The 25383-nt window shown below is 41.9% G+C and overlaps 1 protein-coding gene across 1 annotated transcript in view; it reads right to left on the bottom strand.

Moving 5' to 3' along the window:
* Window positions 1-16947, bottom strand: part of ednraa (endothelin receptor type Aa) — a 52264-nt gene extending 35317 nt beyond the window's left edge. The window contains exons 1-2 of the mRNA XM_072256035.1: window positions 15991-16947; window positions 15093-15205 (exon numbers count right to left, since the gene is read on the bottom strand). Coding sequence (XP_072112136.1) covers window positions 15093-15205; window positions 15991-16464 — 587 coding nt within the window. The 5' untranslated portion in view covers window positions 16465-16947. The remainder of the gene's footprint in view (window positions 1-15092; window positions 15206-15990) is intronic.
* Between the last annotated feature and the right edge of the window lie 8436 nt (window positions 16948-25383).

The following is a 25383-nucleotide window of genomic DNA, read 5'->3' as shown; positions in this document are numbered from 1 at the left end:
TTAAATTCCAACTGTCATTCTCAGAGAATCTTACCAATCCATATCGACTTGTAACCATTGAATACTGTCCTCACTATCAACAACAATGTTTGCATTATTTGCACACTTCTAATCATTCAGATCTATCAGGATATGTATCTGACAACAAGGATTCGAGCACCATTGGTTATTACTGTAAAAACCATCCTCTGTTTCCTATCACTCAGCCAATCTAATTCCAGATCTGATTTTCCAAATCGTCCTGGAATCCATGCATTCTATCTTTTGCACCAGTTTCCCATGTGGGACCTAGTCAAAGACCCTCTCAAAGTCCATATAAACCCCATTGATTGCATTACCTTTTTCAACACACCTAATCACCTCCTTGAAAAATTCAGTCAAACTAGTCAAGACAGCATCTCCCCATACAAAGTCAAACTGACACCCAAGACAGAGGAAATTTTTGTAGAATAATATAACATGCTCAGAAATCACATTACTTCTGCGGAGTACCTGACACTCTTGATTGTCTACTAGCTTGGATGCCTGCCCTTTTTTAAAAATGCTGTGTGGATGTCTATAATGCTGGTATACGGTAACTGATAGCAAAGGATGCAGTGCCAACAGATCCACTTATCCATGTCTTTGAAAATGTTTCTCTTTTTTTATTGACTTCAAAATTCAGCATAATGTGATACAGCATGGGAACTCTTCTATGCCAACCATGGCACCCACCAAGCTAGTCCCATTGCTCATAGATGGCCATATCCTTGTGAAACCCACCTACCCATGTATTTATCCAAGGAGTTTTTCAATGTTGTTACTGTACCTGCCTCAAGCATTTTTTTTTCCAGCAGCTTATTCCATATACCAACTATCCTCTGCAAGAAGTTGCCCCTCATGTCCCTTTTAAATCTTACAGCTTTCTCCTTAAACTTCTGCCCTGCAGCTTTTGGTTCTCCTCCCTGGGAAAGATATATTTGTTCACCCTGCCTAAGCCCTCGTGACTTTATAGATATCTAGTGTGTTCAAAATTAAAACTCTGAAATCTATGATGGCGAGTGTAGGATAAGCTTCCTTGGGGATTCTCCTACATGACATTTGTAACACTGTAACATTACTGATCTATTGACAATAGGCTCTGCCTTGTACTGGCCTCCTTTAAGCTATGGCACTGAAGAAAAGAATGGCAATTGACCTCTGCCTGCATCGTCAGTCCTAGGGGAGAAGCGAGAAAAATAAACCCATTTACATTTCAGTTGATCTTTCCTCCATGTTCCAGTGTTAGAGCTTAAAGATCATGATACTCCTAGGGGGCACACATCTGTGTGGTGCCTCCACTCGTCTGGATACGAGTCTCTGTAATTTCTGTAATTCATGTGACCCTCATTGTATAAAGGGTGGGTTCGTAGTCAGGTCAACGCAGCTAGATTTTTCACATCAGCCATTGAATCAATTTTCTCTATCTGAAACTAGAATTCCAGCCAAATATTTCCAGCTAATTGCAGATAATCAGTTACTCTACAAGTGAACAGCTTTCATCATTGGGAAAATGCAACATTTTTAAAAATCACAATGCCTTTTGAAGTATGAGGAGTCATGTTACAACTTTATTCAGTGAGAATTTTTGAGTAAAATCAGGGGTTTACCTCAGATAAAATGTTGGAAGTCAATTCACTGGAGAAATTAGTAAAACTATAACATTTTTGTGAAGTCATCCTCTTGAGGATTCTCAAATTTTTGGAAAAGAAACTTGTGAAGTTTCTTTTCCAAAAAATTTGAGGGGTTAATGAAAGAGGCTAAAGGTGAAACTTCCTTAAAACTCTGGCATTTTGAACAAGAGCCAAAGGTTTTATTTGGATAACTTTAAACTGCTTCCCTTGATTTTGCTCAGGCTGCCTTCAGGTCTCAATTTAAAATAAAACTGAAGTGGTATTGACCTGCACCTTCAATAATGGAGGTTTCATAAGAGAACAGAGACACTATTACTGCCCCTAAACATCCAGTAACAGAGGTTAATAAGCAGACCATGAATAATAGACTGCAGCTTTCTTTCCTGTCTGACTTAGTTTTATTATCATTGCCTGCCCAACATGTACTCAATGCACACCCATAGTTTACATTTATGTGCAGTTACTTACATATTGCCAGAACCAATCAGATCACAAATAATTTCATTACATTTGTCAATCATAATGTTCTGACCTGCGTTCCTTTCATACATTTAGAATTCTTTAGTTTGAAAATTAATATGGAAAGAAAATGGTGCCATGGTGTACTATATATTTCATAGCCAGGAGCAATTATTAATAATGATCACACAACAAGACTTTCCAGGACATCAGAGATGTTTTCCCTCTTCAAAGAATGGGGGTCTGTGAGCACCTCCACTCCATCCAAAAAAATCGGAATTTCCCGGTGCCCAACAATTGTACATCTGATTCCCATTATTATTCAAACCTGTTGGTCCATGGCCTCCTCTTGTGTCATGGTAAGGCCACTCTCAGGACGGAGAAGCAACATCTCATATTCTGTCTGGGAAGCCTCCAACCTGATGGCATGAACATTGATTTCTCCTAGTATATTTTTTCACTCCCCCTTCCTCCTTCTTTTCCCCACTCTGGCCGCCTACCTCTTCTCTTCACCTGCCTATCATCTCCTAGTGTCCCTCCTCCTTCCATTTCTCCCATGGCCCTCTCCTCTTCTCTGCAATCAGATTCCTTTTTCTCCAGCCCTTTGCCTTTTCCAATTATCATCTCCTAGCTTCTTTCTTCATCTCCCCCTCCCTACCCACCTGGCTTCACCTATCACCTTCTAGCTTGTCCTCCTTCCACTCCTCCTCACCCTCTTACTCTGGCATCCTCCCCTTTCCTTTCCAATGCTGATGAAGGGTTATGGCCCAAAATGTCAATTGCTGATTCATTTCAATAGATGTTGGCTGACCTGTTGGGTTCCTCCTGCATTTTGTGTGTGTTGCTTTGAATTTAGCCAAACTATGCAATAAATCATTATTTTAAAGTAGAGAAGAAATCAAGCAAGAACAAGTGACATTGAATGTTTAAACTGTGACACCACTGCTTAGGAATACTTGATTGTGAAATTGGGGTCTACAATCAGTGGTCACTTTATTAGTTAGCTCCTGTACCTACCAAAGTGGCCAAGGTCTTCTGCTTCTGTAGCTTGTCTAGTTCAATGTTCGACATGTTGTGTGTTCAGATATGTTCTGCTACACACCATTGTGTAACGTGTGATTATTTGAATTACTGTCATTTTCCTGTCAGCTTGAACCCATCTGGCCATTCTCATCTGACCTCTCCCATTAAAAAGGCATTTTTGCCCATAGAACCGATGCTCACTGGATGTTCTTTGTTTCTTGCACCATTTTTGAGACTGTTGTGTCTGAAAATCCTGGGTGATCAGCAATTACTGAGATACTCCAACTACCCCAACTGGCACCAACAATTATTCCATGGTCAAAGTCATGTAGATCACATGTTTTCCTCCCATTATGATGTTTGGTCTGAACAACAACTGAACCTCTTGATCATGTCTGCATGCTTTAATGCATTTGAACTGCTGTCACATGGTTGGCTGATTATATATTTGCATTAATGAGCAGCTGTGCAGGTGTACCTAATAAAGTGGCCACTGAGTGTATAGCTCCTGCTGTTTGCACACTCCAGTTACTATAGGCTGGCTGAAACATTATGCACAGTGTAACATTATGCTCACATGTCTTAGAACACAGAACATAGAAAAGTACAGCAACAATACATGATATTATGCCAACCCTTTAACCTACTCTGAGATCAATCTTATGTTTCCCTCTCACCTTTTATTACCTTTATCCATCTTAAATCTCCCTACTACCTCTACTGCCATACCTGACAATTACTCCCTCTTGTATTAGTCATTTCCACTCTGGGAAAATGTCTCTGGCCGTCGACTCTATCAGTACCTCTCATCATCATGTATACCTCTTTCAAATCACTTCTCACCATCCTTCAATTCAAAGAGAAACGCCCTTGCTTGCTCAACTTTTTCTCATAAGACATGCTTTCCAATCCAGGCAGCATCCTTGTAAATCTCCTTTACACCCTCTCCAAAGCGTCCACACCTTTCCTATAATGAGGTGACCAGAAATGAACAAAATACTCCAAGTGCAGACTAACCAGAGTTTTATAGAGCTGCAACATTATTTCATAGCTCCTGAATTCAACCCCCTGACTAATGAAGGCCAAGACACCATATTCCTTCTTGTACGACAATTTTGAGGATCTATAGACTTGGACCCCAAGATCCCTCTGTTCCTCAACACTGCTAAGAATCGTACCACTAACCCTGTATTCTCCCTTCAAGTTCCACCTTCTAAAGTGAATCACTTCACACTTTTTCACTGAACCCCATCTGCCATTTTTAGCCCAGCTCTGCATCCTATCAATTTCCTGTTGTAATCTACAACTTTCTACACTATCCACAATGTTACCAACCTTTGTATCATCTGCAAACATACTAACCCATCCTTCCACTTACTTATCCTACTCATTTATAAAAAATCACTGCGAACAGGAGTCCCAGGACAGATCCCATTGGAACACCACTGGTCACCTACCTCCAGGCAGGATATGCTCCATCCACTACCACCATCTGCCTTCTGTGGGCAAGCCAATTCTGAACCCATGCAGCCAGGTTGTGAGTAATTTTGGTCCCAATATCTCAGGAAAGGTATGCTGGCCCTGGAAAGGATCCATAGGAGGGAGGCTCACCGGAATTGAAATCTTATCATATGAGGAGTGTTTGATATCTCTGGGTCTGAACTGGATGGAGCTCAGAAGGATGGTAGGAAATCTCATTGAAAACAACCAGATACTGAAAACCCTTGATAGAGTGGATATTTTGAGGATGTTTCCATCAGTCAGAGAGTCTGGAATCTGAGGACGTGATCTTAGAACACAGCCTTAAAGATCAGTTGAGGAGGAATTTATCCACCCTGGTGATGGTGGATCATTACCACGAAGAGCTGTAGAAACCAAGGCATTGGGTTTATTTAAAGCAGGGATGGTTTAGGTCCTGATTGGTATACAGCTTAAGGACTATGGGGAGAAGGTGAGGAATGCAGAGCAGACTTGATAGGTCGAATGACCTAATTCTGCTCCACTAACCCGTGGCCTCTATCTCACATCACCCAAGGCTCCCTAAATATGCCAGACCAACCCTTCACCCTAAAAGGAACATACTGCAGTGGACTGTTGGTATCTCACTCTTAAAAGCCCCCCACGACATTCATTCCTATCCTTTAAAATAGGCTTACCCAATTGACCTCTGCTTGATCCTACCTAATTCCCCCAGAATTAATTCTGCTCCAGTTTAAAACCCTAATCTGTAAACCTGCCCTTCACTTTTCCATTAATAGCCCATCTTCCTGTAACAGTCTGTCTGACTGTACTGAGAGACTGCTCAGTGGTCTTCTATCATGATTATTTTTCCTATGTATATCATCCTATTCAGTACTCTAATATTTCTGTACAGTATTGATCTTACTTGGCCCTGTTTCAATAATACCAGGATCTTAAAGATAGGATATATTTTAGTCACATTAGATAGGATGTTACTTTTTCTTGGTTCCAATGTTGTTAAACTGAGGAGTGGTACTGGGGACAAGCTTGCACTACCTAAACGTGCTCCTCATGGCATGCGACTCAAATAGCCTCTGACAATCAACTCCAACTCCTGGCCTTCTCATGTGGCTTAGCCTCTAAGTCCGGTGGAACTGTTTCTACTGACAGGAGAAGGGGCGAAGGGGGGTCCTGGCACCTTAAAACCATTGCTTTGGGTAGATAGAGCTTGCCAGCCTGGGAAGGCAGTCCATCTAAGAGAGGGAAAACTCTGATTTCAAACCTTCGCTGCCTTGCGGCCATACCCACTCCTGGGAAAGGCTTCGGGAGTAAACCCTGAGGACAAATCCGGAGCTGGAGTCCCTAAAGCAGTCTGACGTTGCCTTCAACCTCATTCTGGCAACTCCTGCAACGACACTGGTGCCAAGCTGTATCGGCCCCTGCCCTTCCCTTGGACAACATTGGTGTCATGGAGAGGGGAGACTTGCTGCATTGGCAACTGCTGGTCTTCCATACAACCTTGCCCAGGCCTGCGCCCTGGAGAATCCAGGCACAGATCCACAGTCTTGCGAGACTGACGGATGCCACCAGCACCTTTTCCTGGCAAAGGATCCAAGAAGAGTAAGATCCATATGGAAAACATCACAAACACGAGACCCTTCAGCAGGACAGCCCGAAACGTCGACTGTACTGTTTTCCATAGATGCTGCCTGGCCTGCTGAGTTCCTCTGGCATTCTGTGTGTGTTTCTAGGATGGCCTATGGTCAGGGAGGGGTGTCCCTAGATTCAACAGCACTAGCTGTAAACCATCTTCCTGTGTCTTTTCTGCCCTTTCATGTTGTCCCCCTCCGATGGTCTTCCTACTAGCACAATGATTTCACCTTGCTCCCACACCTCTCGCCTAAAATAAACTTTCCCTTACTGCTCCTTCAAGCTATGATGCTGAGCGATAGAAGGCAGTGAACAGGACAGTTAGTTCTGTGCAAGCTGGCTTTGCCTTAATCTATGAGAATGTGATAAGGGAGTGAAATGTGCATCTTGTTGTTCAGTGGTGAACTTTTATAATGGGAAATCCCAGGGGAACGCTCCACTTTCTGTGTTACTATCTACACAAACTCTGTGCACGGCACCTTGTCTCCCCTGCAGGTTTAACCATGTGGGGTTGAACACACTATGTTCATCTCAGTAACTCCGGCTTGTGCCCACAAAATGGCACTTCAGATTCATTCAGGTATCTGAACGACACCTTCAACCTCACTGATCGTGTTCTTAATTGGCAACATCAGCCACTTTTTAACTGAGTATCACTTGTACCTGAGTGCCATATGATAGGTGTGGTCATAGAGTCAAAGAGTCACAAGCACAGAAACAAGCTGTGTGGTCCACTGAGTCCTAGGTTCTAGATTCTGTCACTTCCCTGCACACGCATTGGTCAGTGAACTAGCCAACCTGCATGTGAGGTGTGGGGGGAAAGTAGAGCACCTAGGGGGGAAAAAAAAGCATCTGAGCAGAGGAAGGACACTCAGACTCCAGATATCACTGGAGATCAGAACTGAACCACCGCTACTCTGTTAACTGTGCCACCACATTCGCCCATTGAGTTCAGTGGGTTTCAACTACTGCAAGGCAAAAGCACCATGGAGACTATGTTGTAACCTCCCACAGACTGCCGGAACATCTTTTGTTCTTGCACACCAACTGCACATGGATGGAGTGGATTATCTTGTGTTGAGAAATGCTTCAAGCTGGCATGGAGGATCCCCTTATATGGCACAAACAGGCTTCAGTGGTATCTTCTTCCTCTGCAAAGGCAGTTGGAGCCACAAGCATAGGTGCCGAGTCAATTTCACTGCAGAACTGCGGGAAGATTTTATATGACAATCTATCCTGACTATTAGCCCTCTATTTTATGTACCATTGGCTGTTATTATGAAACCCAGCCAGTTTCTAGGAAAGAAGCAAAGCAAAGAAGTCACAGCCTCTGGCGATCTTTGACAACTGACAAAATTTAGCCACCAGGTAGAGTTGGCGAATGTTCTCTTGTTTCAGTGGACTGTGAATGACTGCTTCCTCCTCGGCTTCTGAATATTCCAGTGAATAGTCTTCCAAAGGCGGTGGAGCTCCACTGACACAGTGGAGCGAGTGTCCAGTTTCAGGTTCCTGGGAATATATTATCTCAGAAGACCTTACATGGTCCACTAACACCCCAACAATAGTTAAGAAAGCACAGCAACGCTTGTTTTTCCTCAGGATGCTGAAGAAAGCTGGTCTACCTGAACAGATGCCGGTGACCTTTTACCGCTGCACCATAGAGAGCATCTTATCATACTGCATCTCTGTGTGGTATCTTGGTTGTACAGCAGCTGATAGGAAAGCACTTCAGCGGGTCGTCTCTAGCGCACAGAAGATCATCGGGACACAGCTCCCAGTCCTGGAGGACACCTACAGCTCTCGCTGCCTAAGGAAAGCTACAAGCATCTGTAAGGACAATACACACCCATGCAATCATCTGTTTCAACTTCTTCCATCTGGCAGACGTTATAAGATTTTCATATGCTCGCACTTCCAGACTGAAAAATAGCTTTTTCCCAGAGCTATAATTGTTCTGAACCAATCGATCAAGCATCATCCATAAATTTGTTATATTGCTACTTTAATACTGGTTTTATGGCTGTCATGCATCTGAGTTGTGCTTTTGTACTGCCGGACGTTGCTTGTACTGGCTGGTTACTTGATTTTATTCATTGTTTATTTATTTTATTTGTTGTTTTATAGCGTTGAGTATGAGAGTTGTAAACTCATTTTCGTTGTATTGGTGCATGACAAATTGTGCTATGCAATGACCATAAAGATATTTCATTTCATCTCAGTGCCCTCTGTGGAGTGGCAGGGCTGTGAGCAGCTGGTGTCACTCTTGCAGTTGCAAAACCTGTTCTTGGTCACCTTTGTCCAGATCGGCTGTCCAAGAAGGACTCATGCTGATTTAGAGATCCAATCATGGACACAGAACTCCAAAGTGCAGATCATGACTGCAAAATTGTAAAACTAACCTCAAAATTTCTGAAGTTAAATTTTCTAGTGTGTATCATAATAATTTAGCACATGTACAGTCAACAAATTCTTCCACACAAGACACAAAAGCAACATAATTTATAAGTTGTTACTAGCATATTTCTCTGTTATTTCTTCACACATTCCTACCTCATTACCTCATGCAGCAGGATCTGGGCAATATTACAGGCAAGGGATAATCTGGTTGATAGGTAGCCAGTGATATTTGCAACACTTACCACAATGATCATAAGTTTTCAACGATCAAAAGCTTTCCCCAATCAGAAACCATGGATGAACAGAGAAGTTTGCCTCCTGCTCAAAGCCAGACATTCAGCGTTCAGGTCTGGAGACCGGGAGGCTTACAGCTCAGCCAGGGCCAACCTGAGGAGGGGAATCTCTCAGGCTAAACACATAAACAAACAGAGAATCGAGGAGCATTTCAGCTCCTCGGACCCCTGGTGCATGTGGCATGGCATACAGGTCATTACAGACTTCAAACCATCTAGTACTGTGCCCCCTTCCAGCTCTGCTTCCCTCCCTGATGAGCTCAATTACTGCTACGCTCGCTTTGACCGAGAGAACAAGGATGTCGCCCTCAAAGCGGATCTCCCACCTGGTGAACTGTCTCTCTCACTTTCCACCTCCGATGTTTGCCCCACCCTGAGCAGGGTGAATGTACGGAAGGCAGCTGGTCCAGATGGAATACCTGGCCATGTGCTCAGAGTCTGTGCAGGGCAGTTGGCCGGGGTCTTCACGGACATTTTTAATCTGTCCCTGGCCCCACAAGCTTCAAGATCGCCACCATCGTGCCAGTGCCAAAGCATTCCACTGCCACGGGCCTGAATGACTTCCACCCAGTTGCACTCGCCCCCATCATTGCAAAGTGCTTCGAGAGACTAGTTCTATCACATCTGAAATCCTGTCTGCTCTCTACCATGGACCCCCATCAATTTGCCTATCGCACCAACAGGTCAACAGAGGAAACCATCTCCACGGCACTTCACTCTGCCCTGACCCACCTGGACAGCCCCAACTCTTACGTCAGAACGCTGTTCATTGACTTTAGTTCGGCATTCAATACTGTGATCCCCTCCAAGCTGATCACCAAACTTCGCCAGTTTGGTATCAGCTCACCCCTCTGCAATTGGACCTTGGACTTTCTGACTAACAGACCCAAATCAGTTAAGTTAGACAACCTCTCCTCCTCCACTCTCACCCTGAACACCGATGTGCCTCAAGGCTGTGTGATGAGCCCTCTTCTGTACTCCCTTTTCACCTATGACTGCGTTCCTGTACATGGTTCTAACTCCATAATCAAGTTCGCAGAGGACACCACGGTGGTTGGCCTGATCAGAGGGGATGACAAGACGGCCTACAGGGACAAGGTCCAGCACCTGGCCATGTGAGTGTGCGGACAACAACCTGGCCCTTAACACCCAGAAGACCAAGGAGATCATTGGACCTCAGGCATGCTAGGAGCTACACTCATGTCCCCATCTACATCAACAGAGCTGTAGTGGAGTGTGTATCAAGCTTCAAATTCCTTGGTGTCCACATTTCCGAGGATCTCACCTGGTCCCTGAACTCCTTCGTCCTGATCAAAAAGGTGCAACAGTGCCTTTATTTCCTGCGGATCATCAAGAAAGCTCACCTCTGTCCCAGGATACTGATGGACTTTTACTGCTGTACCATTGAGAGCATACTCACCAACTGCATCTCAGTGTGGTATGGCAATTGTCCTGTATCGGACCGCAAAGCACTTCAGCGTGTGGTGAAAACTTCCCAGTGGATTATAGGCACCCAATTGCCCATCATCTACCATAAATGCTGCCTGGGCAGGGCAAAAAGGATGCATCTCACCCTAACCATAGACTTTTTACTCTCCTCCCATCCGGTAGGTGCTACAGGAGCCTCTGCTCCCACACCAGCAGGCACAGGAAGAGCTTCTTCCCTGAGGCTGTGACCCTGCTGAACCTCACATCACAGCGCTAAGCAGTATTGTACACATATTGTACTGTCTCAGTACTCTTATATTTGTGTGCTGTAGCACTTACTTTGTAGTCGCAGTTATTTTGTAAATAACATTATCCTTTGCATTTCTGGTTAGATGCTAGCTGCATTTCATTGGCTTTGTATCTGTACTCGGCACAATGACAATAAAGTTGAATCTGTCTAATCTATCTGCAACAAGAGAGAGACTAACCACCTTCACTTGATATTTAATGGAACCACCTCCTTTAAGTTGCTCACCTCAGACATTCATTATTTAAATTCTGCAGTTACTGAGTAAATTGTGTCAGGAGCAGTTTGTAGGTTGGGTATCTGGCAGCAAATGGCTCAGTTCATGATTCATGAAAGCCTTTCTGCCTTCGACTGAACATCGCTTGTAACTTTGATGCAAAATGCTTCTTTTGCTTGGATTATTGCAACTCCAATAACGCTTAAGAAGAGCAGCAACATTCAAGACAAAACAGCTTTCATAATCAACATGCCATTCTCCACATTAAATATCATTTCCTCTCCACCATTAATACATTCCAGTTGTACTGTGTACATTTACAAAATACATTATAGCAATATTGACTCTGTGGTTAAGAAGGCGTACGGTGTATTGACCTTCATCAGGAGTGGAATTGAACTTAGTAGCCGAGAGGTAATGTTGCAGCTATACTGTACAGGACCCTGGCCAGTCTTCACTTGGAGTACTGTGCTCAGTTCTGGTTGCCTCACTACAGGAAGGATGTGGAAACTATAGAAAGGGTGCAGAAGAGATTTATAAGGATGTTGCCTGGATTGGGGAGCATGCCTTATGAGAATAGGTTGAGTGAACTCAGCCTTTTCTCCTTGGAGAGACGGAGGATGAGAGGTGACCTGATAGAGGTGTATAAGATGATGAGAGGCATTGATCGTGGATAATCAGAGGCTTTTTCCCAGGGCTGAAATGGCTGCCACAAGAGGACACAGGTTTAAGGTGCTGGGGAGTAGGTACAGAGGAGATGCCAGGGGTAAGTTTTTTAACTCAGAGAGAGGTGAGTTCATGGAATGGGCTGCCGGCAAAGGTGGTGGAGGCAGATATGATGGGGTCTTTTAAGAGACTTTTGGTTAGGTACATGGAGCTTAGAAAAATAGAGGGCTTTAGGTAAGCCTAGAAGTTTCTAAGGTAGGGACATGTTTGGCACAACTTTGTGGGCTAAAGGGCCCGTATTGTGCTGTAGGTTTTCTATGTTTCTATGTTTCTATGTCAATCCAATAGAAAGGACAAAAGCAGAGGACTAATGGGAATTCCAATAGCTCCAAATTCTCTTCAATGCAGCCAGATTTGAAAACACACCATTTTTTAATCTCTGCTTTGTTAAATTCTTGGTACCTTCTACCTAACATCATTGTGAGAGAACCTTCACCACACAGGCTTCAGTAGTTTAAGAAGACAGCTCATTAGCTCATTAGTTCTAGGATAATTTGAGCTGAAAAATAATTGTTGCCAATGAGTCTACATTTCCCGTATAAATAAAAAGAAACATCTAATCATGAGCTGGGATACTTTGCAATTTTGAAATCAGTAGGTGGGTCTTTGGTTTATTGTTTTACTTCTCAGACCTTTAAGTGGGGCTTGGAAGTAAAACATTTAGTTCAAAGTTGGAAGTGTAGCAGTTGAGTGAAAGGAAATGATGAGTGTCGTATGATATTCCTCAGCACTGGTGGCTCAGAAAGCGAAATAAATAGCTGATTCTTCTGCTCCTAGCCGTTATGTTCGATGGTGTACATATCAGGAGATTGGGAGTCTGTTCCAGTCACTCCAGTAGTGAAATAGATTGTAGATGCTCAGCCCAGGATTACAGTTAAGAATGTTGAATTGCTTCTGAGGCTTCCAGTACCACATTATGAGGAAAGTGAAGAGGGAAGAATTTTGGGAGTAAATTTCTGCCAGGAGGGGTTTCGTGTTGAACTCAGCGACGGACTGGACTAATGAGCCATCATTTCCTATCCCATGTCTGCTCTAGGCTTTGACCTCTTTTATACACTTGGCAGATGGGCCAAAATGGTATCCTTTCGTGGCTCAACAAATTGAACCAATAAGGTGTGTCGCTGGCATTGGGTGAAATGATTGTCTGCATGGGAAGCTAGGTGTCCTGGTGAAAGGAAGTATTTCAGCTCTTCCAAGCTGCACTAAAATAATTTAATTTTAATTTTTATTTTATTTCATTGCACAAGCAGCAGGTTTGTTGGTGGGACAATGTACATCAATTATAGCTAAAATTGATAACTGGGATATTATTTATTCTATGGGACACAAGATTTCCAACTTAAAAGTGGTCTTTTGCCTTGGTCAGACAGATGCTTTGGATACTCAGTGACTACCCTTTTGAATAAACATGTTGGCAGCATTGCCAGAATTAATCAGATAGTAAGAATATATTATGAGGCCATTGAACCCATTATATTAATACCAGGCAAGGGCAACTAATTATTATCACTGTAAAATAAACTTAGCTCTTTAATGACTAAGTTTTTAAGATAAATGAAATGTGTAAATGATTTAAATCCTATCAGAAATTTAATTAACATTGCTGGTCAGTTTATTTCCCAATTTGGGTGGTAGGCATCTTTTAAGTAAATGCCAGAATAAAAAAAAATCAGAAATGAAAGAGAACACAGCTGAATTTCCTTCCCTAACTAAAATGAAAAGAAACTTGCTCCTGATGTTGGCATATTAGATCAGTGTAGATGGGTAAAACGTTTGGCATGGACATGATGTGCTGTATAACTCTATGAGAATTATCTTCACATCCTTATTTTATCTTTGATGCTTCCCCCCCCCCCCCCCCCGCCCCGGTAATGCCTTGTGCTCAAGCAATTAAGTCTATAAACCAATAATAAGCATGGAACAAATCATGGATTTAAAAAAAAATAAAACTACAGGCACTGGTGTGTATTTTTTTCTCAGCTTTTTAAATGATCATCAACTTTGAGCTTTTGTTGTTCAGTTATCAGACAGATTAAACTCAAATTAAGGCAACTGATAAAATTTTATCCATAGACATAGGTCAGGGAAATGGGGTTGTATTTGGTAAAAAAAAGCTTTCTTGAAAAATACTCCTGCAGCACACACATCACAGACATGTGATGACAAAATGAAATGACGTCTTGTTCAAAATCAGCAAATCATCTGTTGCAATTAGTGGTTTCCTGAGGTGGTGGGCTGTTTGCAATTTTAGGATTTGGGTATTTTTTTTTCAATCAGGTTTTGCCCTAAAATAGGTGAAGTGAAATTAAAGCAACACACACAAAATGTTAGAGGAACTCAGCAGGCCAGGCAGCATTTATGGAAAAAAGTGCAGTCAACGTTTCAGACAGAGACCCTTCAGCAGGACTTGGAAGTAAAATTAAGCTCATTCCTATATCTGGATCGTGAAAACCAAAGTTGAATGAAATCATCAGACTGATGTGATACTATTAACTTGAATTTAATTCTCAGGTTTGCATCTAAATTCAAATATTCCCAGGCTAGATTCAAATTCTGTTGTCAGAAATCAAACAATGTGGTAATGTGGGTACTGGTGAATTTCATTTAAATTGAAGCAGAATAACATAATTGTAATTTCAGTCAGAGAATTATATTCAATATCAACTATCCTACTTGCAATGTACTATGCTTTAGCAACTCCATTGTGATTAAATTTCATACAAAATGGCACTACCTATTGGAAAAAACTGTCACATTTCCTATCTTAACAAAATGTAAAATCTCAAAGGAATGTTCCCCATAACTTACTTGCATTTTAAGCCATTGAAAACAGCAACATATTTATACTTAACCTTCTGTTATAATATATAGCAGCATGCATATACACTGATCTGTCATTGTTCGACTTATTTGATTAGAGAAATGTAAATAACTTAAGTTTTTGTTGACTAGAATGGAACTAGAATCCTGAACTTCAAATTCCTGAACGATAGCTTGATTCTGTTTCTTTATAGGATTTTTTTTCTACCTTTGAATGTATTGTGCAATTTATAGTATACAGGCCATTCCCAGATAATGAATAGTCTTAAGTCAATTTCATCATGTCATAAAATACACGTAAGTATTTCAGTATGTTAAGCTTTGGTATTGTAGTGAGTGGCAGCAAATGCATGTTAGATTTATACAGAGGAACAAATAATAAAAGCGGGGAGAGAGAGAGAGAGTGGAAACTAGTTCTGTTGTTTACAAGAACAGATCTATATGTGTACATCATAGTTTTGAATTTTATCATATTATAGGACCTCTTTTGCATGTAGGGGTGTCCCTATGTCAAGCATTCATAACTTGGGGTTGGCCTGTATTCCTGGTCACAAGATTACCTAACATGCTATGTGCCAAAACCAGGCTACTGGTAGAAATGGGGATGGTGATCAGATAACAAAACTATAAATGCTATACAGAAGCGAGAATACGCCTACCTGTCCACACTCAGAGCACACAGGTTCAGCACTGTGATCCCCACTGATACTTTCTGTAAGAAAGGCACCAGCTTGCAAACAACAATCCCAAAAGGCCACTTTGGTAACAGAAGCTGGAAAAGATGGTTAATTGTCAATTAACGAGAGTAAGGAGACCGAGAAATAAAAACTAGCATTAAATAAAAGGAATAAATTATGAAAACAATTACTTGTTCCTTTACCACAACCTCTCCCACACCCCAGAACACAGGAAAAAGTAAACAAGTAATCTCTTGGTCAACAGCTAACCGGGAGTCAAAGGAAGCTCCAAGGGCAAATTAAAAGGCTATGAAAACCATTGATGACGACATGCAGAAGATGGAGGTCTAACGAAGAACAGGAAGAACCACTTAAATGTTGGAAAAGAGTTAAAACTGGTACAAGACAAGGACCTTGAAAAGAAAGAGTTGGTGAACACCAGAAAGTGAGAAGTGACTAAAAATATTAAAACTTGACAGGAACTCGAGGCCTTTTATTTCTGGTTCAATTCCATGAATTAATATTCAACACACAAACTATGTCATTAAAGCTGGTAAAATCTCCGAGGGTGCCGAAGGGAAAGAGAATAGCCTGGATAGCGAATGAACAAAACACAAGCCGGAACGCCGAGGAAGAACAGAGACCCGGAAAAAGGTGAGATGCGACACGGATAGTGAAAGGAGAGAAGGGAAATAGTAGCGGAGAGGGAAAAGTGAGAGTGGGGCATTGGGAAATGAAGGGATCGTGATCGGAGATGAAACAGTAAGAAAAATGGTTAAGGCAGGAATGGAAAAACGCGAGCAGACGCGAAGGAGACAAGAGCCAGCCGCAGAACCCTGAAGAAGTGGTGAAGGCAGGGGATGTGAGTGAAAGTTTACACCTTAACTATGTGGATCGGGATGTCGATCATGATGTAAAGCAAGTCTCCCAGGGCCAGGCTGCCGATCAACAGGTTGGGACCATTCCTCATGCACTTGTTCTTGTAAATGATCCGTAACAAGGTAACGTTTCCGATCACTCCGACCACGAAGATAACACAGGAGATGGCCGCGTTGATGTACTTGAAGGCAGGGTCGCTGTCGGGCGCATCGGGGCAAGAGAAATTGCTGGCACTGCCCGCCGACCGGTTGATGTCCCTCAGCCCGTCCTGAAAATCCGGGGTGACGCTGCCCCCATTCTGCTTGTGCCAGACTGCGGTGGGGTGGACCACGTCCATGTGCTGGGACGGAGAAGAGAATCTCTTCGTAGTCTCATTGTCCGGCGTCGGATATTCTTCAGTACCCACCGGCGATATCGCGAAGCCAGCGAAAAGTGGAACCCAACACAGAGCCGTGCAAACATGCACAATCTCCATCCCCAAGCAAACTCGGGGAAAAGTGGTCAGGAATTCGATCCTACAATTTCACACGTTAAAACCGCACCAAGCCTGGAGCTCTTTGCCACCTCAGAGCTGAGTAGAGAACTCAAGCTCAGTCCCAGTAGATCTCTCTGCCGCTCACTTCCTCGGCACCTTTCCTCCACCGTGTCTAAAGCTGTCCCGGGAAGAGATTCAAACCTTCTCCGCACTCAATTCCTCGGTCCTGAAGCCGGCGTCTGGCCCCATCCAACTGAAGTTCTTCACTCTATGAAGCTTCCCTAAACGGAGCGACGAGAGACGGCGAGAGTGAGTGAGAGAGAGAGAGAGGGTGGGGAGGGGGGTGGGAGGGGTGCGAAAGTCAAACCAATCTCTCCCTTCCTTCGGCTCAGCAACGACCCGTTCGTTCGGGGAGCGAGCGGGGAATGGGTCGTCCCGCACGCTAACCAGGAAACAGCAACAGCTGACTCCGATCTGTCCATTCACTCCGCTGAACTGGGGACCGATGCTGATAAAAGCATTTCGTGAGCCGGGAAAGGGACCACCTCATTACAATGAAAACCAGAATTGCGTGCTGTACAATTTTTTCCTCGCTAACTTGGTTCAGACGTCAGGAACCGCGCTTCGTATTAAATGACACCAACATTTCGTGACTAGAAAAATTGAACAGATCCTTACATATACCTGGGGTTATTTTAAAAGCAGCTGAAGAGGAAACAGCGACTTTGAAAACTGCCTTTCAGTTAAATGTTCTGCTCCGCAAACATTTTTGTGAAGTCTCCGGGACTCATCGTTCCCACTCTTCCGTAAACAGAGTGTAAAGACAATATCTGCTATATGTTTGAACTCTTTGTGTTTTTAATATTTTTGATTTGTCAAATGATTGTTTCCAACGCTTGAGGAGCAGCGATCAACAGCTAGAGTATAGAAAATGGAAAACTGCGCTGCTTTAATAGCGAGAGCTGTTGGTGGGTGTGGCGGTGGGGCAAAATGGGAAATTTAAGAGGTCAAAAGATTATTGAAAACAGTTAAGTCAGATTGTCGAAGGAGGGAGCAAGAAGAGGGAAGGAATGGTGGTGGTGGGGGGAGGGTTGAATGAAGGGAAAGGGGAGAAGTTAAAAGATTCAGGTTCATTATCAGTGGCTGTAAGCACCTCGTGGTTTGGTGGGAAGGTGGGGATGAGCGGATTGTATTGATGGCCCGGAATACAATGTTGGAGTTAGACCTATTGAAGAGGATGGTAAGGATTTTTAAAACTGCACGTTGGGGGCATCTGAAGTTGGGAGACTTTAACTGAGCTGAACTTGCCATGAAGAAGAACTGAGTTTTGGACAAGCGGGGTGACGGGGCAGGAGGAACGATTCCCAGAGGTAAGTAAGTCACTACTGTGTCGAGAATGCGGAAAACCACGCTACCGACTGGAAGGTGGAAAAAGTTCGGGATGGTTGTAGATAAGGAAACTTCTCCCAACATTCTGATAGCATTGTTAAAGCCCATGTGTGGATGAACAAGGACAGACGTAGTTAGGGCACTTTACTAGAAGCTATTAGCAGTCAAGCAATAGCCATGTTTCTGCAAGCAAAGGAGGACCATTGCCAAGGCAATTCCACGGGGATGGACACTGGAGGAGAGACTCAAGAAAAAATGCCGTGGTTAATTAAAATAAAATATATTGTATGGTGAGGGAGAACAGGAAGAGGATAGTCTAGAACTAGAATTTCAGTGCCAAAATATTTAGTTTATGATTATAACCAGGGCAGTCTCCATTGTCAGAAAAGAGTAGAAAAGGAAGTATTTCAGGCAGCGTGCTGTGAAAGGAATGAGTACACACTTCGAGACTTTAAGAGATGAACGGGTTAGAGTTGGTGCTGCAGCTAGTGTGGATAAGTGGGTCGAGGGAGGGCAATGACAATGATGTTTCTGAAAGGAGAAGGATGGTATCTGAATAAAGAGAGGTGCTAATAATATCAGTGAGCATATCCTCCCACAAGGAATGACTGGAAGTGAGAACCTGAGGGAGCAAAATTGGGGTCTCAATCTGAAGATAATGTTGGGGGAAGATAGGAGAGAAATTGAAGAGTGATGGGGGACTGCACTTAGATTTTGCGGTACCTGGTTTAGTGAGGGTTTAGAGAAAGGATGAAATTGAGGGAGTTGATTAAGGTGAAACAATTCATAAGATCTTTTGACTGGTGATGGAGTTGACTTGCAGTGAAGGATGAAATGCTGGGAGATGAAAAACTGAGCAACTTCAATGTCACATAAATGGGAAACTTTTAAAAAGAGTTTACAAAGGCAGTTTTCATTTGAAATAGTTACTTTGGAATTTATGAAGGCAAAATTTAAGACTATGCTTTGATATTAACTTTACCCTTAACCTCCAATGTGCCCACCAACCAACCAACCAATCATGATAGCCAGGAAAGGAGCATTTGTTATTAGAGCCAGCTGAATTTCATCCATTGATTTTAATGACATTAAAATCAGGAAGCTGGGTGATCCAGATTATGGCTCAGGAATTGAAGGGAATGCTATCTCCATGGCTCCATGATTCAAAAGGATGTATGGCCACATTGAAGCCATTAAAACCTGGATAACTTAGAAAATGACCTGGTGAACCTCCTTATAAATTCTCAGAACGCAATAACTGAGCCTGAAAAAAAATTCACTAATTTAAAATGGAAGCAGGAATCTCTTTGTTACAGAGAACCCATTGCAATAGTTTATATAACACTGCAAAAATAGCTAGCAATCTCATAGATTTAGAATAATTTATCTATAACATAATCCATGGCAAATAGTATGTTTTGGAAATTACAGACCCTTTGGAATTATTGTCAGATAATAAAAATATATATCAGACTGTATGATTCTGGGTGCTAGGACCTCGATAATAGAATAATTATTGCAAGGATGTTTTGAATGATTTCACCAGATTAAGTGTTGACTTAAATCCATTGCACAGCATTGTCAGAAGGAAAGGTCTCCTGACAATAAACCGTGAACTGCTCCCTTCCTGGTTCAGTGAAAGAGATCATGATTAAAATAGTCATATGACCATGTTTCCAGTTAACTCACTTACGTTGATACAGTAGGAAAAAAAACATGTTGATATTAGACAACTGTCAGTATATTAAGTGATAGAAAATTATTTTTTTCAGATCACTTTCAGAGCATCCAACACAAAGAATTCAAAAAACCTGTGTGCATAATTCACAGCAATTGCAACATTTTCCCACTATAATCCATAAGTCCCAATAGTAGCCTCTTGAGATGTAAATAGCGAAGTATGAGTGGTTTCCCCTTTTCAAAATGTTAACTCTACTAGTATTCAGAAATAGTTGATTTGACCTCATCTTATGCATTGGGAATATGGATCAGTTATAGCCAACATTTCTCACACTCCAGGCAAATTCCTTACTCATTACAGTCTCTGCACAGATTCTACTTCCTCTTGTGGAACTTCGATTTTTTTTTTATTTGTTATTAAAAATATATCCAGATGATCCCAAACATATTTTGGAGCCAAATACACGATTCTAACAGGTCTAGCATATTTGGAGTTTATTTCCCAAAACCTGTTGTTTATTTAAGGATAAACATTATTACTAAAGTTTACAATATATCAGAGGAAGTTAAAGCAAAATGGTTTATTTAAGCTAATTTACATATATTTTCTATCTGACTTGAAAAGTCATGCCCTGATGATAAAATTATTCTGAAAATGCATGACGGGGGGAAAATTAACTTTTTGTACTGGACAGAAAATAAAAGGAAGAAAATTAGTGATTGTTTACTTCTTGCTTGTGATTCCTTTCCAGTGTTTATTATAAAAATCTTCAAACAGAAATTATTAAAAGGTTATGTTAAAGGTCCTGATGGATTTCAAACTAATTATTATATGCACCTCTTCTTGGGATAAAATCTAATCTTTTGTTTTGGAAATAAAGTAGAAAGGTCATTGAACTAAAATGGAAAATGTTGGAAACAGCCCCCAGATCTTGCAGCATATTTGGAAAGAGAAAGGGTCTCTGACCTGAAGTATTAACTATTTCTCTTTCCACAGATGCTGCCTGAACTTCTGAGTGTTTCCATTATTTTCTGCTTTTATTGGTTCAGATTTCTAGCACTGCAGGTTTTTTTCAGATTTCAAAAGTTCAAAATTCAAAGTAAATTTATTATCAAAGTACATACATCTATGTCACCATACAGTATACTATCCCGAGATTCATTTTCTTGCAGATATTCACAGTAGAACAATTAAATATAATAGAATACACACAAAGACTGACAACCATTGTGCAAAAGACAAATAGAATAAAAAACAAATAATAGTAACAAATAAGTAAATAAATTATACTGAGAACATGGGTTGTAGAGACCTTGAAAGTGAGTCCATAGATTGCATTCAGTAATTAGTTCAGTGTTGAGGTGAGTGAAGTTATCCATGCTGGTTGAGGAGCCTGAAGATTGTAGGGTAATAACTGTTCCTGAAACTGGTAGTGTAGGACCTAAGGCTGCTGTACCCCCTTCCTAATGGCAACAGTGAGAATGGTTGGGGTTCTTGATGATGGAACACTGCTTTCATGTGGCAGTGCTCCTTGTAGATGTGCTCAATGGTTGGGAGGGTTTTTCTTGGGATGGATTGGACTGGCATTGGTGTTTCCATACCAGGCCATGGCACAACCAGTCAGGACACTCTCCAATTTCATCTCCATGCGGAGAAATTACTTTAGTCAGAGGGTAGTAAATCTGTGGAATTTGTTGCCACGAGTGGCTGTGGAAGCCAAATCATTGTGTGTATTTAAGGCAGAGATAGATAGTTTCTTTATTAGCCAGGGTATCAAGGGGTATGGGGAGAAGGCAGGGGAGTTGGGATGACTGGAAGAATTGGATCAGCCCATGACTGAATGGTGGAGCAGACTCAATGGGCTGAATGGCCCACTTCTGTTCCTATATCTTATGGTTTTATGGTCTTATTATCCGTAAAGGTTTGTCAAAGTTTTAGATGACATGCTGAATCTATGCAAAGTTCTAAGAAAGCAAGGTGCGGCCATGCCTTCTTTGAAACACACTTGGGTGCTGGACCCTGGACAGATTCAGCAAGAACACTGACTGAGTTTACAGGACCATACACTGACGTGCATGAAGAATGTTTGTTGCTCACATTGTTTTTGCTCCCAGCACACATTACTGAGGGGCTTAACCCTCTTCTACGATTCCTCAAAGAAAGTGCTGAAGCTGAGCCTCTTGTTTGCCAAGTGCAGACATATTTGAGGCATCAGTCACTGTTGGAATATCTAAGCTTTGTTTTTTTTAGTTACATGGAAGCAGCAGCAGCAGCAGAGGCTCCTTCAGCTAGTACCAACTGCCCCCGCCCCCTCCCCCATCATTCTGCATATCCGAACACTTACTCATTTATTTAGATATGTAATCCAAAATCTGGATCAGTAGTTGGCCAAACTGCTTGCGCCAGAGTCAATTTTTATTTCCTTTTCTCTGTTTCTATGCCTGTTAGGAATATATAGAGCATATGTTTCAGCCACATTGATAACAATATCCCCCTTCTTGCCTGGCTTAAAGGATGTGGGGACTTACTAATATCAGTCAACCTCTTTGCAAACATATAAATACATTTGACAGGGTCAGAGGCTTGTTTCCGATTTCCTCTCCCGTAATGTCCTTGAATTGTTGTAACACTTCAGAAGAAATTAAGAACTTAAAATTCTGTGCAGAGCTGATTAAGCTATACAATCAATATATGTTCAAAAAGTATATATTAAACCTGTTCCAACTTATTACTCAGTAGCCGTTAAACATTTTGCAATTATATGTGTTTGTGAATGAATGCAGACAAATGTATGCTTGTGAATAGGAAAGCTGTTTAAAACTGGATACACTTTTGCATTGTCTTTATTTACTCTGCCTACCAGAGCAAGATGTGGCTGTTTCAGGGGGAGGGTAGAATTGTTGCAGGTCACATGGGTTTGATTCTTGTTAATATGCTCTGTAAGAAGAGTCTCTTTTTTAAAAATTCGTACTTCTTGCGCTTTGATTTAGTTAACTTTTGCTTTGCAGATGCAGCAAAACCTTCCCCATGCGTGAAAAGTGATTAAAGATAAGACTGCTTGGAAAATGTCCCGACACACTTTTACACAGATTGCACTATCAGGCAATTAAACCGTTGTCACATAGTTTAAATGCTCAGTGAAATTCTTATAACTTGTTGAACATAACCGTACCTATCATCTGACTCACACTTAATGATAAGAGGCACAATGCTAGGCCAAAAGTGTCACGTATCAGTAGCTGGAACAGAGAGGTTCAGAAATTCTCTGCTGCACTGAGCTCAGTGAGAGTCAGAATAATCTGTGTCTGCAAATCTTTGTTTGTATTATTAGAAAGAAGATACTATTTTTATATTGAGGAGCAACTCGTACACCAAAAATTAAACTTAATATTTTCTTGTTTGTAGCTTTAAGAAGGCCATTAAAAGTAACATATTGCATTGATGTAGACAATTGACCTAGTATCTCAACAGATTATTTGATATTAAACTACTTAAGTACTTGTTCATGTTATTTGATATTTTCCACAGATTATCAGGCTGAAAGTTCATGGGCAATGGATAGACCCATAGCTCTAATGTGTAAAATTCATAAAATTAAGAGAAGTAAGACCATAAGACATAGGAGCAGAATTAGGCCATTCAGCCTATTGAGTCTGCTCCGCCATTCCAAAATGGCTGATTCCGGATTCCATTCAATTCTATGCACCTGCCTTCTCACCATATCCTTTGATGCCCCGATTGATCAGGAAACTATCAACTTTCACCTTAAATATACCCATGGACTTGGCTTCCACTGAGTCTGTGGTGCAGCATTTCACAAAATCACTACTCTTTGCCAAACAAAATTCCTCCTTACCTCTGTTCTAAATGGTCACCCCTCAATTTTGAGGCTGTGCCCTTTAGTTCTGGAAACATCCTCTCCACATTCACCCTACCCAGTCCTTTCAACATTCAGTAGGTTTCAATGAGATCCTCCCGCATTCTTCTAAATTTCAGTGAGTACAGGCCCAAAGCTGCCAAACACTCCTCATATTTCAACCCCTTCACTCCCAGCATCATCCTCATGAACCTCCTCTGGTCTTTCTCCAATGACAACGCATTCTTTCTGAGATATGGGGCCCAAAACTGTTGACAATACTGCAAGTGCAGCCTGACCAGTGTCTTATAAAGGCTCAGCACTATCTCCTTGTTTTTATATTCTATTTCCCTTGAAATAAATGCCAACATTGCATTTGCCTTCTTTACCCAGACTAAGCCTGTAAATTAACCTTCTGGGGGTCCTGCACAAGGATTCCTAAGTCCCTCTGCACCTCTGATGTTTGAACCTTCATCCCATTTAGATAATAGTCCGCACTGTTGTTCCTTTTACCAAACTGCATTATCATACATTTCCCAATACTGTATTCTATCTGCCACTTTTTTGCCCATTCTTCCAATTTGTCTAGTTCCTGCTGCAATCGTGTTGCTTCCTCAGCACTACCTACCCCTTCACCTATCTTCATATTATCTGCAAACTTTCCCACAAAGCCATCAATTCCATTATCCAAATCATGGACAAGCTTGTCCATGATTTGGACTATGGGATTAATAGATTTGTGGCTAAATTTGCTGATGATACAAAAATAGGCGGAGGAGTGGGTAGTGTTGAGGAAACAGGGAGCCTGCAGAGAGACTTAGATAGTTTAGGGGAATGGGCAAAGAAGTGGCAAATGAAATACAATGTTGGAAAGTGTATGGTCATGCACTTTGGTGGAAGAAATAAATGGGCAGACTATTATTTAGATGGGAAAAGAATTCAAAATGCAGAGATGCAAAGGGACTTGGGAGTCCTTGTGCAGGATACCCTAAAGGTTAACCTCCAGGTTGAGTCGGTGGTGAAGAAGGCGAATGCAATATTGGCATTCATTTCTAGAGGTATAAAATATAAAAGCAAGGATGTGATGTTGAGGCTCTATAAGGCACTCTGAGACCACACTTGGAGTACTGTGTGCAGTCTTGGGCTCCTTAGAAAGGATATACTGACATTGGAGAGAGTTCAGAGAAGATTCACGAGAATGGTTCCAGGAATGAAAGGGTTACTCTATGAGAAACATTTGGCAGCTCTTGGGTTGTATTCTCTGGAGTTCAGGAGAACGAGGAGGGATCTCATAGAAACATTCCAAATGTTAAAAGGCCTGAACAGATTAGATATGGCAAAGTTATTTTCCATGGTAGAGGAGTCTAGGACAAGAGGGCACGACTTCAGGATTGAAAGACGTCCATTTAGAACAGAGATGCAGAGAAATTACTTTAGTCAGAGGGTGGTAATTCTGTGGAATTTGTTGCCACAAGCAGCTGTGGAAGCCAAGTCATTGGGTGCATTTAAGGCAGAGATAGATAGGTTCTTGATTAGCCAGGGCATCAAAGGGTGTGGGGAAAAGGCAATGGAGTTGGGATGACTGGAAGAATTGGATCAGCCCAAGATTGAATGGCAGAGCAGACTTGATGGGCTGAATGGCCTACTTCTGCTCTTATATATTTTGGTCTTATGGTCTATACCATACGTCCCAATTGGTTGAATTCTGGACCTTGTCACTTTTTCTTCAAGCTGAAGCTATCAGGCTGGACTGTTGTAGCACTTCTGAAGGTTGAGCTAGTGATAGACTGCATCCATGTCCCCTTAAGATCCTACATTTCTATATTCTTGCATGGACAGAAAAGTTAAGTAATAAAGTGGAAACAGAATCTCACGGCCAGTGTCATATATTATGGAGTTTGCTTAACTCTTTATTCTGGAGGATGCCTTGCCTACCATTTTTCAGTGCATGCTAAACTGTAGCTAGCGACAAGTGGTAAACCTCCCATTCTTG

The sequence above is a fragment of the Mobula birostris genome, chromosome 4 (genome assembly GCF_030028105.1).
Source record: "Mobula birostris isolate sMobBir1 chromosome 4, sMobBir1.hap1, whole genome shotgun sequence".
Taxonomy (NCBI): domain Eukaryota; kingdom Metazoa; phylum Chordata; class Chondrichthyes; order Myliobatiformes; family Myliobatidae; genus Mobula; species Mobula birostris.
Note: the sequence above shows the minus strand (reverse complement) of the source record. Positions and strands in the feature narration are given on the sequence as shown.